This window comes from Cricetulus griseus, chromosome 2 (genome assembly GCF_003668045.3).
Source record: "Cricetulus griseus strain 17A/GY chromosome 2, alternate assembly CriGri-PICRH-1.0, whole genome shotgun sequence".
In the NCBI taxonomy this organism is placed as follows: Eukaryota; Metazoa; Chordata; class Mammalia; order Rodentia; family Cricetidae; genus Cricetulus; species Cricetulus griseus.
The window spans coordinates 256,574,739-256,587,709 of NC_048595.1; the positions used below are offsets into that span (position 1 = coordinate 256,574,739).

The window sequence follows — 12,971 nt, forward strand, 5'->3', positions numbered from 1 at the left end:
GGCGCCTCAGGGGACCACCAGGAAATCTGTACATAGAAATAAATGGTGGGTTGTGTATTAGGAGATAGGACAGATTAGAAAAATAAGCTTCTGATATTTATTTTTGTTTGGGAACAATATATATAAAATCCAGAGAATCCTCCTAGACATAGGAGGGGGTGGGCATCAGTGGCACATGAGAGTAAGACAGAAGGCTTTTTACTCTGCTGTGACCAGTCATGGCAATGGCTCTAGTACAGAAGCCAACTGGAGTACTACAGAAGCAAGATAACTCATGGTGAACAGGGCTTGTCATCTGATGATGCAGGCCTGACAGTCCCACTACACAGAGTTGTTCTTTGACCTCCATTTGTGCGATGGCACGTGCACCTACATATGTATCACACACACACACACACACACACACACACACACACACACGGAGGATGAACCCGGAGTTCAAGAAAGGGGGGAGAGAGAAACAGAGAGAGGGAGCAAGAATATGAATGTTTAAGTATACAAATCTATGGCTTTTGTAGAAATTGGACAGGTGTTTGTTTCTCAAGGCTCATGTGCTAAAAGCTAATGCTTAGCCACGGCACGATTAGCGCATCGAAGAACCTTTAGGAGGCTGGCCTTAGGGGAAGAAATTAGGCCACCAAGAAAGGACCACTGAGAGGGTCTGTGGAATGCCTCCTTTGCCTCTCTCTGCTTCCCACCTGTCTGTCCTCAGGTGAGCAGCTCGCTCTAGCACATGGTCCCCTTTGACATACCTCTTCATCTCAGACATCCCCTATGATATACTGCAAGCAGGCTGAACTGCAACTGCCAACGATGTGAGATGCAAACAACCTTTACCCTCTTAAAGCAGATTTATCTCAGGTATTCAATACAGTAACAAAGCTGACCAGTACAATAGAATAGTACTTGTTAGGTATTAAAATATTTTGTTCTTCATTTTGCTTCTATTTCTCTTAACAGGAAATAAGAATGAATGCATAGACTACTTTGGTTTCAAAATTAATGCATTTCACCATCTCATAAAAAAGTGAAGTGTGCATCTGTGTAGATTTCTGTATCTCATTTCATTTGCTTTGTAATCAATTCAGACAGAGCAACCAGTGTCACCTTTAATCACTTACATCTCTGTAGCCATCTTTCATATTCCCAGAAATGTCTCCTGCTATGTCTCTACAACCAGCGGGGCAGAATTTGCTGTAAAAAAAGAATTTATATTTTATCAGATTACACTGAAACCAAAGAAAGGCATTAAACTTAACTTCTGGTTTTTCCCCATTTTCATAACATAAACAGCAATATCTTTCTTCAAAGACAAAGAACCTAATTTGTAAAAACACAAACTGATATAAAATGTTAACCTGGAAACCAGTTTTACACAATGGTTTCTTGCTTTCTATAAGGCTTATCACTAGTAAAGTATTAAAGCAGCTCCCCTAATGTGCTTTGCTTCTAAGATGCCTAAGAAATACTTCTAAGGTAAAAGGAAAATTTGCCTATAGCTGTATTAGAAAAGTAAAAAGAAACAGGAAAAATTAATAATATACATTTATCACAATATATCTAAATTGTTAATTTCCACATATCATGAAAAACAACAAGAATCAAGGAGATAACTTTGTTTTTTCTGAGTATTGGGGATATATTTTACACCTGTAGTACACTTCACCTTGGACTTGACATGGTTCAGATACACTGTGTATCGGGGCTACTGTAACAGACACTACTACTCCATGTTAGTAACAAATTACCTATACAATTAAAGTGTCCTATTTTACACTTAGGGCACATTCAGTCCTCATCATACAAGTCTGTAATCCCAACGGATCCAAAGACCGAGAGGGCAGGATCACCTGTCTCAGGACAGGGTTCACCCACAAGTGTGTGTACACACATACAAAATAAACAGTAATAAAACAGGACTCAGTTTACTTCACAGTCATCATTCAAGGAGCTTTCTAGTGTGGCTAGAGGCTGTTGACTTGAGTCAGTCTCTACATAGCTAGCTGACCTTTGATCATCTCTCACTCGGCTCAGTCTCTTTTTTTCCAGTGTCTTGAAGCATCAACACATCAAGGACAATTCCATCTTTCAAACACACCACACACACACACACACACACACACACACACACACACACACACACACAAACAGTAAAAACACGGAAAGCTTGGAAGATAAACGCTGAATGCCCATTTCTATATATACTACTTCACAGTCCTCCTTTCCTTCCTCCCTTCCTTCCTTCTTTTGAGATTATAAAATAATCACACCATTATTTCCTCTTTCCCAGCTTGCTATATGCCCCTCCTTGGTCTCTTTCAAATTCATTAATCATTATTACATATATGTATAAACATATAGTCCTAAATACAACCTGCTTGGCCTCTACAGTGTTACTTGTATATATGTTTACAGGATTGATCATTTGGTACTGTATAATCAACTGCTGATCTTAGCATTCTGTAGCTGCTTATATTCTTTGTGTAGAGTTTGAGGCTTCTTTACTCCATTTGAATAGTGACAGATTCCAAAATAACAGCTGTTTCTTTTTATTTCCTTTCCTTTCACTTTCCTCTTGCTGCTTAGAAAATTAGGCTGTAATGACAACTAATTATTGAATGACTCAAATAAACATTTCATAGTTCTTTCCTAGTGCTTACAAGGAGTAGTAATCAAGGAGTTGAGAAATAAAAACAACCTCCTGCTGGTTCACAGGTCCTTAAGAAACAAATTGCTTAGTGCCAGATAAGCCTCTGAATTCAGAATGTTTAGGACTGCAAAAAAGTGAAATGGTGCCAATGATGCCCATAATATAAGACCCCCACAGAGTCCACACATGTTAATCAAAAGCCGTAAAAGCTCACATGGAATGCCCAGATAACTATAGTAAAATGCAGAACGACAAAATAGCCTCATGCTAATGTAGTCTAATTTTGCTGTCAAATGAACTGACAATCAAATGAGTAACAAAGGACTTCCAAAGCTTTCTATATTCCAGAATTATGGGTAAGGGGTGTGTGTCTATACTAGTGGCCATACTAGCATTGCAAAATGGCTGGCCTAAAGTGGAACCAATCTGTCATCATAATGCCTCATTGGATGCTTGAATATACTCTCCTTTTCTGTTATGCCCAGGGCCCTGAATATGTGTGGCTGGTAAAACATTAAAGGCCATTAGCCTCTGTATACATGAGTTGCAAGTCAACATATATTTTTTTACACTTTGATTTCTCGTGGCACACTTAGTATTAGCTAATACTGAAATTGATTCTGCATATCAAATAACTATACTGAGAATGCCCAAATTTGTGAGATAGTTATGAACACAGACTCTTAAACCTAACTCTGGGAGCAACTCAGTGTAGTTACTTGCATGGATGGTGTAGAGAGCGGCACTGGCCACTAAAAAAACAAAAGTTACAGTTTTGCTATTGCTGTTGGTAGTGACTTCTAGACAGTAATCATCAGCTGGGGGTGCTTTTGTCCCCCAGAAGACATGAATCACTGTCTAGAGCCAGTCTTGGTTGTTGCAACTGGCATGTAGACAGCAAAATTCAGAGAATCCAGGCATTCAACAATGCCTCGGACAGCCCTACACAACAAAGAATCGCAGAAAGAGCATGGCTATGGCTGGGGATTCCCTCTAGACCATATCACTTCATTGATGGTGAAGAGGAAACATGGATCAGAGATTAGTAATCTGTAGTTAGTAAAGCTGAGCTAACAGCCATACCTTTACCCTCTATGGGCTTTTCTTAGGATAAAAGGCAAAGCCCCCATAAAGAATTATACAACTCATTTCCACATACTAGCCAGGGAAACAGTAGACTCCAGACTCAACTGTGGCTCCCTGGTAATACAGCAGAAATTAGGGTTCAGCAAACTATGGACCAAGTCCCAAATATACCTTGCTTTTTCCTGTGTGTGTGTGTGTGTGTGTGTGTGTGTGTGCGCGCGCGCGCGCGCGCGTGTGTGCGTGCGCGTGCGTGCACTCACAGGCCAGGCTCACCACTGAACTTCTGGTTCCCCATTGCTAGGACCAACACAGATAATGTGCTACCACATTCAGTCGGAGCCATATCCCCACACTGCTGCTTTTTTTTTTAACCTTAAATCATGTGTACATAATTGTGGTATGGGTATGAGCCTGTGAGGTCAGGTGAATCTCCTGCACCTAGAGTTACAAGTAGCTGTGAGCTTCCTGAGATGGGAATGGAAACCAAATTCAGTCTTCTGCAAAAGCAGTCTATATTCCTAAATGCTGAGCTATCTCTCCAGCCTGGGCATGTTCTTATAAATAAAACTTTACTATAATGCCAACATATTTGTTTCTATCATCTACCTTGGCTTTTTTGCTTCAGCAGCAAGAGATTGCATGAGTCAGTGCAAAGGGAACTCTTAGCCTACCAAACCTCTATTTACAGTGCAGCTCTAGACACAAGGCTTGCAGACTCTGCCTTTTGGAAACATCTCTCAAATTCTCCTATTATTACATATAAATAATTCAGGACAAAAATTTACCTGTATTTTTCCTCCGAATAATGATTGCCTCGTTCCAAACAGGTTATTAAATCTATTACAAATAAAGAGAAGTACAATTAGCAGGTAAGTAGAAACCAGGCCACCTGTTTCTAAATATTTCTTTAGAGATAAAAAGAGTAAACTTTGAAAGCATTATCATGCTATTTGAATTTGTCTAAAAATAAATAAAATCTGAGATTACAGTCTCCAATGTTTAGTCCATTTCTTTTTCTTTTCCTGTCACTCATGGTGACTTTTTAGTGCTACTATCTAGAGAACAGTAAAATCATCTACTTTTAACAGCAGCCACTGGACATCTGAGGGTATCATGTACACAATATCTCTGCCAAGAGGGAAACCATATTAAAAAAAAAAATCACAGTTCATGGAAAACATCCCCAGAAAGATGTTTTTTCTCATTTACTTATTTATTTGTTTGTTTATTGAGACAGGGTCTGAGGTAGCCCAGGTCTCAAAGTCACTATATAGCTGAGGATGACCTTGACATGTGATGGTAGTTTGAAAGAAAATGGTCCCTCCCCATAGGGAGTGGCACTATTAGGAGCTGTGACCTTGTTGGAGGAAGTGTGTCACTGTGGAGGCGGGCTTTGAGGGCTCATATATTCATAAGTCATGCCCAGTGGTTCAGACCACTTCCTGTTGCCTACACAAGATACAGAACTGTCAGCTACCTCTCCAGCACCATGTCTGTCCGCACACTGCCATGTCCCTCCAGAATGATAATGGACTAAACCTCTGAAAATGTAAGGCACACCAATGAAATGTTTTCCTTTATAAGAGCTGGTCATCATGTCTCTTCACAGCAATAGAAACCCTAACTAAGACATATGGTCAGGTCCTTCTCAAATGCTGGGCTTACAGGTAGTTGCCGCCATGATTGGATTTATGTGGTGCTAGAGTTAGAACCCAGGCTCCACACATGCTAGACAAGCAAGCACTCTACCAATGGAGTGACACACCCTGCTCCTCAGAACATTTTAATTCAAACACTTTAGCCAGTGGCATTCAGTGATAGAAACAGAAGTTTACCAAGAACACTGGTATGGTGATGAACAATCTTCTGACTTTTTTCTTTCCTTTTCTTTTGGGTTTTTGAGACAGTGTTTCTCTGTGTAGCCTTGGCTGCCCTCAAACTCATAGAGATCTTCCTGTCTCTGACTCTTGAGTACTGAGACTAAAGGCATGCGCTAGCTCATGATCGATAATCGGAAGCAAGCATGTAAAAATGGAAGGTCCTTACAGGGGAACATTAAACCAGCAAAATAGTTCCCCAAACATCTCATATTTTTGGCAATAGTTCTTTCGCTTCAGGAACCTTTCGAGAATTTTTCCTTTGGGGGAGGGGGCTTGAGGCAGGGTTTCTCTGTGTCTTTGAAGGCTGTCCTGGAACTAGCTCTTGTAGACCAGGCTGGTCTCAAACTCACAGAGATCCACCTGCCTTTGCCTCCCGAGTGCTGGGACTAAAGGTGTGTGCCACCACTGCCTGGCCCCTTTTAAGAATCTTAAGGAACAACATACAGTATACACTGGCCAGGATGGCCAATCATGTCTAATCCGCTCTGAAGGAAATGAGTGGCACATCCACTTCCAGACATATTTCTGACAAAGGGGGTGACAGCAGGAACACTGGGAACATTGTGACCCTGGATAGCAATGGAGTGGGCTACATGGGGCTGACCCTGCACCATATGAGACCAGGAAGGAGCTGACGGTCTCCTTCATCAGCACTCATGTTCTCTTCCATTCCCTCCCACCCATGGTTGGGGTGTCACATGAGTGACTTCTCATCTTGCTACTATTGTGTCTCCAAGCTGGCATGCTAGTGTGTAGCAGGGTGAGGGTCCCTAGTTACAACGTTTGCTTCCTGAGCGAGAAAGGAGCCTGGAGAAGGACTTCAGAGAAGCCAGACCATAGCAGGGTCGGGGAGATTTCCCCAAAGATGTGCCAATCACTGTTTATACAAGATTTAGTCTATTCCACATGCATCATCGGATCCACTCACCATATGCTCTAAAATGACTCAGTACAGGACCAACTACTTACAGGAAGCTGTTCTACTCTGTCCTTAGGGCCTTCCCCTCTCCCCCAAGACAGGGTTTTACTACCATAGCCTTGGTTGGCCTGAAACTCACATGCAGACAGGATCGGCTTGAAATCACAGCCTGCCTCTGACTCAAGAATGCTGAGATTAAAGTCGTGTCCAGCTTGTCCTCACAACCTACTACAACCTACTTGGTATCTGAGATCACAATTATGGGGGGGGGGGCAACAGACACAGACACAGACACACAGACACAGACACAGACACAGACACAGACACACACACACACACACACACACACACACACACACACACACACACAGAGAGAGAGAGAAAGAGAGAGACAGCGTGCAAAACGATGTCTCAGGCAGACAGGCTTTATATATGCACGGTGGTTTTTCTGTTTACCTGGATGGTCACTGCTGGCATAGGCCAGCAGAAAGCCCCGACCAGAAATGTGAGATCCACTCTGGAATCGAACAGTCACTTCATTTGAGTTCACCCAGAGTTCCTCAGGAACAGCCCAACTCCCACAATATGGACCTGGAAACAAAGCACACACGTAGCATATTTGAAAACTTACAAAGAACAAAGAAAATTCTGTTTAGAGACAGGATCTACTCCGTAACACATAAAATTTGTAATTCTTATGCGTCTGGAATTTTGTTTGACAGAGATTATTCTGTAACCCTGATTAGACTGCTAAGCTTGGGATGGAGCAGCTGACGGTAGACAAGCAAGAGGTTGCAGGCTGCTCACTATAAACAATCCAACAGAAGAGTTTCGATCTTGGACAAAAAGACTAACGAAACAGAGGTCAAATACATTAAGGAAAAATTGATCATAGAGAATATACACTAGGGACCTACTAAGTTTGCGTGAAGAAACCTAGTCAAAGGAAGTTCCAGATGAAAATACAATGCCCAATGCATGATTTAAAAAAACAAAACAAAGAAACTAGACTGGTAGATGTATGTACCCACATACATACAAATAAATAAATGTAATTACAATGTTAAAATTTTGTTCATATGCATTGTTCACATTTTCCTCTTGCATTAACTTCTGTCTTAACACAAAGTGTGTTTTGATATGTGACAGGGAGTCTGTACAAAAGCATAATGTCACCCTCACCTTGAGACAGGATCTCAGACTGTAGCCTAGGCTACAACTTTTGATCTTCCTGTCTCAGTTTCTAAAGTAATTTCTAAAGGCAAACACTATAGTATAAATTTGTAAGGCATGGAATCCCAGAACTCTTGAGGCAGATATGTTATCTTTGTGAGTTTGAGGACAACCTGGCCTGTATAGAGACTTCCAGCTTCCAGGACAGCCAGGGATACTGAATAAGAACCCGTCTCAAACAAATAAGCAAACAAACAAAAAATAGATGAGCGAATGAATAACCAAAGTAAATTAATTCGGTTAATTTACTGAGTAATAATATTTCTAGCTTGGTGTGGTAGCTTATGCTTGTAATACCAGGACTCAGGAGTCTGAGGCAGGAAGATTGCCATTCTGGGCTACATAGAAAAACATATCAAGAAAGAAAGAAAGAAAGAAAGAAAAAGAAAGAAAGAAAGAAAGAAAGAAAGAAAGAAAGAAAGAAGAAAAAAGACTATAACTCATTGTTAGAGGAGATTGCTTGAAAAGCAATAGCAATGTTGATAAACTTTCAAAGGGCAAAATTAGACTGAGTGTAAAACAGAAACTAAAACCCTTCCTATGACTAATTAAGTAAAATCCAATAGAACACTGCATTCCGAAGTGTGCATGTGGAGGTCAGAGGATTTTTAGATTTGGTTCTCTTTCTACCATGTGAGTCCTGGGGACCAAACTCAGGTCCATGAGATTGGTGGCAAGCACCTTACCCAAGAAACCATCTTGTGGGCTCCACCAGCAAGTTTTGTTTTTGTTTGCTTTTCCTTTACTTTTGTGAGACAGTCTCATTGTACACTCTTAGTTGGCTTGGAACTCACTACATAGACCAGGTTGGCCTAGAACTCACAGAGATCCATCTGACCCTACATCCTGAATGCTGGGACTAAAGGCACTACCACCACGCCCAGTTCTATAAGCACTTTTTGAAGGGAGATTCTTCACCAACTTCTCTTAAAGCAATATAGACGCAGCCAAGAACAGCAGCTACAAACAGGCTAAGAAGGAAGAGATGTGGAAAAGAATGATCACTCCAATTCAATAGGAATCAAACCAGCTTCACTTCCCCAAACCCTTATAGGATCAAAATGGGCCTGTTCTGTAAATCAAGAACCCAAGTAATCAACATCCTGTCCTGGTAGGAAGGATGTGTCTACTCTCCTGTCCCATCCAGGTTTCATATTCTGAAGGTGTGAGAGACTAGCAGAGGGATGGGGCCTTATTCTCCTGCCCTACATCTCTGTTCTTCCCTATTACTAAGTTAGAGTGAAATCCAAGTACAATGACTTCTTGGCCCAATTCATCCATTAGATTTGGGGGAGGGGAGTAAATATACATGCCTAAGTGTGGACACGTGTGTATCTGTGCACCGGTAGAGTTTTCCTCTATTGCTCTTAACTTTATTGAAGATATACTTTGAGTGTTTGCATGCAGGTATGTATGTACACTATGTGTGTGCATGCCTGGTGCCCACAGTGACCAGAAGGTGGTATTGGATCTCCTGGAACTGGAGTTAGAGATGTTTGTGATCTGCCATGTGGTTGCTGGAAACTGAACTTCGTCCTCTGCAAGAGAGGCAATTGCTCCTAACTACCGAGCCATCTCTCAAACCCCTCTATCTTAGTTTTTGAAATAGTCTCTTGCTGAACCTGGAGTGTATGGATTGGGCTGGGCTGTGTGGTCAAAAAGCTAAGTGCCTGGCTTTTATCTATGTACTGGAGATCACAACTCCATTCTTCGAGCATTTGGTAGGCACCATGCCAACTGAGCCATCTTCCCAGCTCACACTTGCCCCATTAAAAGCCCTCATCACATATTAATACTTCCCTGATATAATATTTGCAGGTAACTGACTTAGAATAGCTCATATACCAAGAACTATATGAATGCTTCTTTAATAAAAAATGCATCGTTTCTCTTTAGACTGTGCCCACAGAGCAAGACAAGCTTATATGTGCCTCTTTCTCCAGCAGAGTACATTCTGTCCTTCAAATATTGCTTTTGTTAAAATGTTCTTCTACTTACAACAATTTGTAAAAGCCAAACCCAAATAAAAGGACATGTGGAACATTTTTTAAAAATGGATTCTCTTTGATATATATGAGAAAGAAGTGAACTGTGCCAAAGAAAGAAAATAATTGAATACTACAGCTGGTTCATGACTGTAATCCTAGCACTTGAAAAGAGGAGGCAGGAAGATTTGGAATTCAGTGGCAGCTTGGGGTACATGCCAGGGGCATGTCTCAGAAACCAAGGGCTGGGGATGTCTGTAACTCAGTGGTGCCAGACACCAATCCATCTCAGACTTAGCATGCCACAAAAGGTGTGTCCTAGTGGGAGTATGAGAAACCTTTCTCTGTATCAATGTCATGTAGATAGGCTTTCCTGATTTCCTTAGTGACCACATCGTGATCGAGCCTTAGCTTGGGGTGGGGAAGGGGCTGTTTCAATGCAGCCTGATGGGCAAGGCATCCAAATTATCACCCAATCCCAAGGCTGGACAGCTGCAGATTCTTTTTCACAGGCTAGAAGCTGTGTAAACTGACAACATGGTTAACAACATGCTTAAGCAGAAAGTTTTTATTGTGGATATGAGGGACAGAACAGCCAGAGGCATCTGAAGGAGTCCAGAACAGAGAGGGAAGGTAGTAGACTGAGCATGGCCAGCAGATTGGACTTAGCCATGAACAAGGGGAGGGGGGTGCGAGCAAGAAACGAAGAGATATGAAAAAGACACATGAAGAGTGTACCAAGAGCAGAAGACAAAAAGGAGGGAGCCTAGCTGAAATAGCAGGGTTATAAGGAGAATGAACAGCTTGGGGAGGGAATCCCATGAGCTCCAGGAAGTTTGGGGTGGGAGGAGGTGAGAAGAGCTGAGAAGAGCCAGGATACCATCATGGACTTTGAAATGTGTAACAGGTACTTGTCATACTGAGGGAGCCTGGAGACCAGCATGGGCTTTGATACGCTGATAGTCACCACAGACAGCCTTTTGTCCCTTCGGCCAGCAAGAAAGGGGAAATGGCTAAGCTGGTAGGGGAATGCTGGCTTTGTCTAACAGTCAGACTCTGGAGGAGACAGAGTTCCCTTTGGACCCAACAGAAGCTAATAACTGTCTTTCTAGAGTTAAAGGGGGGGAAGGATATTCAATGGGAACCCCTAAGAGCCCCTGGCTATCCAAGCAAAGCTCTCAGTTTTCAGGCAGACTCCTTGGAGGATGATAACCCACCCCATACACAATGTGGAGCTGGGTTGAACCTAGGGCTCTGCAAGGGCCGGGCTAGTGCTCTACTACTGGTTATCTCCCTAGTCCTCTTTTTCACTTTTTATTTTAGGACTAGAACATTTGTTTGCTTAGACTGATCATGAACTCACGAGATAGCCCTTGTGAAATTCTCCTGCCTCAGCCCCTGAGGAGCCGGCATGAGAGGCATTCACCGACCTGGTAGACGGCATCTTTTCCTATGAAAACTCTCCAGCCTATATGTGATTAAGCAGTAGAATTGGGTGCCACACACCAGCATTTTGGTCAGTGATGAGCCATGCGTATTCCTGTGACCTCATAAAATCAAAGCATTCATGTTTATAGTGATGCCGGCAATTACAAACATCCTGAGCTGGACAGGGTGACTCATGCCTGTGATCCCAGCACTGGGAGGCTAAGGTAGGAAAACTGCCATGAACTTGAGATCAACCTGAATTACATGATGAATTCCAAGCCAGCCTGGGTAAGACCCTGTCTCAAAACAAGCATGCAAGCTGGGTAGTGGTAGTATACACCTTTAATCCCAGCATTTGGGAAGCGGAGGCAGTCAGATCTCTATGAGTTTGAGGTTAGCCAGGGAATAAACAGAGAAACCCTGCCTTCGAAAACCATAGATAAATAAAATAATGATAATAATAAAATAAAAATAAACTTCCTGCCCTGCACATGCTATAGATAGTATATGATGTTCTGGTGGAAGCTTCACCCCAGCCCCTGGCATCCATATATCCAAAGAGTCTGATGAAACTTCACCCCAATCCTCGATTGTTAGGTATACCTTGGCCCCACCCCTTGGGGACCTGGCAGAGTATGTCACTCCTGTGTGCATGGCAATCCCTACCCTCGCTCTGTAAGCAGCCACAAAAGGTCCCTTTAAGAGACAAGCTCCTCCTATTTCCTCTCTCTTTTGGCTGGTCCTGTCTGAGGAGGCAGGCAGGTCTCTGTCTCCCCTCTCTGCCTTACCTTTCCCCACTCCCTTCCCCCAGTAAACCTTCCCATGTGAGTTCTGCCGTGTTTGTCTCTCACCTGCCATAAGATCTGCCAAGGTCTCCCTTGCATAGAATATCATAACACCCCTCTCCCATCTCTCTCCAAGCCCTGCTACATCTCAGAAAGCCTGCCAAATGATGATCCCTCCCCCTGAGATGCTCAAGACCACTTCCACAGGGTATTTAAACTGTCCCCCAGAAAACCAGATAAGTGGTTTTCTGGTCTCTCTTTTCCGTCTTCTCTCTGGGGGACTGGAAACTCATCCAGGAGCGTTGTACTCATTAAATGTGGGCTTTTTGTAGTTCGGTTTGATTTGGTCTGTTTTAGATTGCTCCATAAGCGGAGAGGCTTATCAGGGTGCAGAAACTTTTCCCATAACACTTGATAGTAGGTGACTGCTATCCATTCATGTACTTACTACATCTGCTTCATTTAGTCTATTCCATGTGTGTGTGAGTGTGCATGAGTGTGTGTGACAGTGTGCATGAGTGTGTGAGACAGTGTGCATGAGTGTGTGAGACAGTGTGCATGAGTGTGTGAGACAGTGTGCATGAGTGTGTGTGAGAATGCATGAGTGAGTGTGCGTGTGTGTGTGTGTGTGTGAGTGTGTGAGACAGTGTGCATGAGTGTTGAGTGAGAGTGTGCATGAGTGTGTGAGAGTGAGAGTGTGCATAAGTGTGTGAGAGTGTGCATAAGTGTGTGTGAGAGTATGCATGACTGTGTGTGAGTGTTCATGAGTGTGTGAGTGTGTGCATGAGTATGTGAGAGTGTGTGTGAGTGTGCGAGAGTGTGTATGAGTGTGTGAGACAGTGTGATTGTGAGTGTGTAAGTGTGCATATGTGTGTGCATGCATGTTTGTGTCTTCAAAAACAAACAAAAAGGATCTCATGAAGTGTAAGCTGACCCTGAATTTACTAAGTAGCCAAGGATGACCTTGAAATCCTGACTCTCTTGCTTGACCCCCTTCTCCCTCCC

The 12,971-nt window shown here is 42.7% G+C and overlaps 1 protein-coding gene across 1 annotated transcript in view; it reads right to left on the minus strand.

Annotated features, from left to right (window-relative positions):
• Positions 1 to 12,971, minus strand: part of Dcbld1 (discoidin, CUB and LCCL domain containing 1) — a 73,653-nt gene that overhangs the window by 24,012 nt on the left and 36,670 nt on the right. The window contains exons 3-5 of the mRNA XM_027402104.2: positions 6,992 to 7,126; positions 4,522 to 4,573; positions 1,122 to 1,194 (exon numbers count right to left, since the gene is read on the minus strand). Of these exons, the coding sequence (XP_027257905.1) occupies positions 1,122 to 1,194; positions 4,522 to 4,573; positions 6,992 to 7,126 (260 nt within the window). The remainder of the gene's footprint in view (positions 1 to 1,121; positions 1,195 to 4,521; positions 4,574 to 6,991; positions 7,127 to 12,971) is intronic.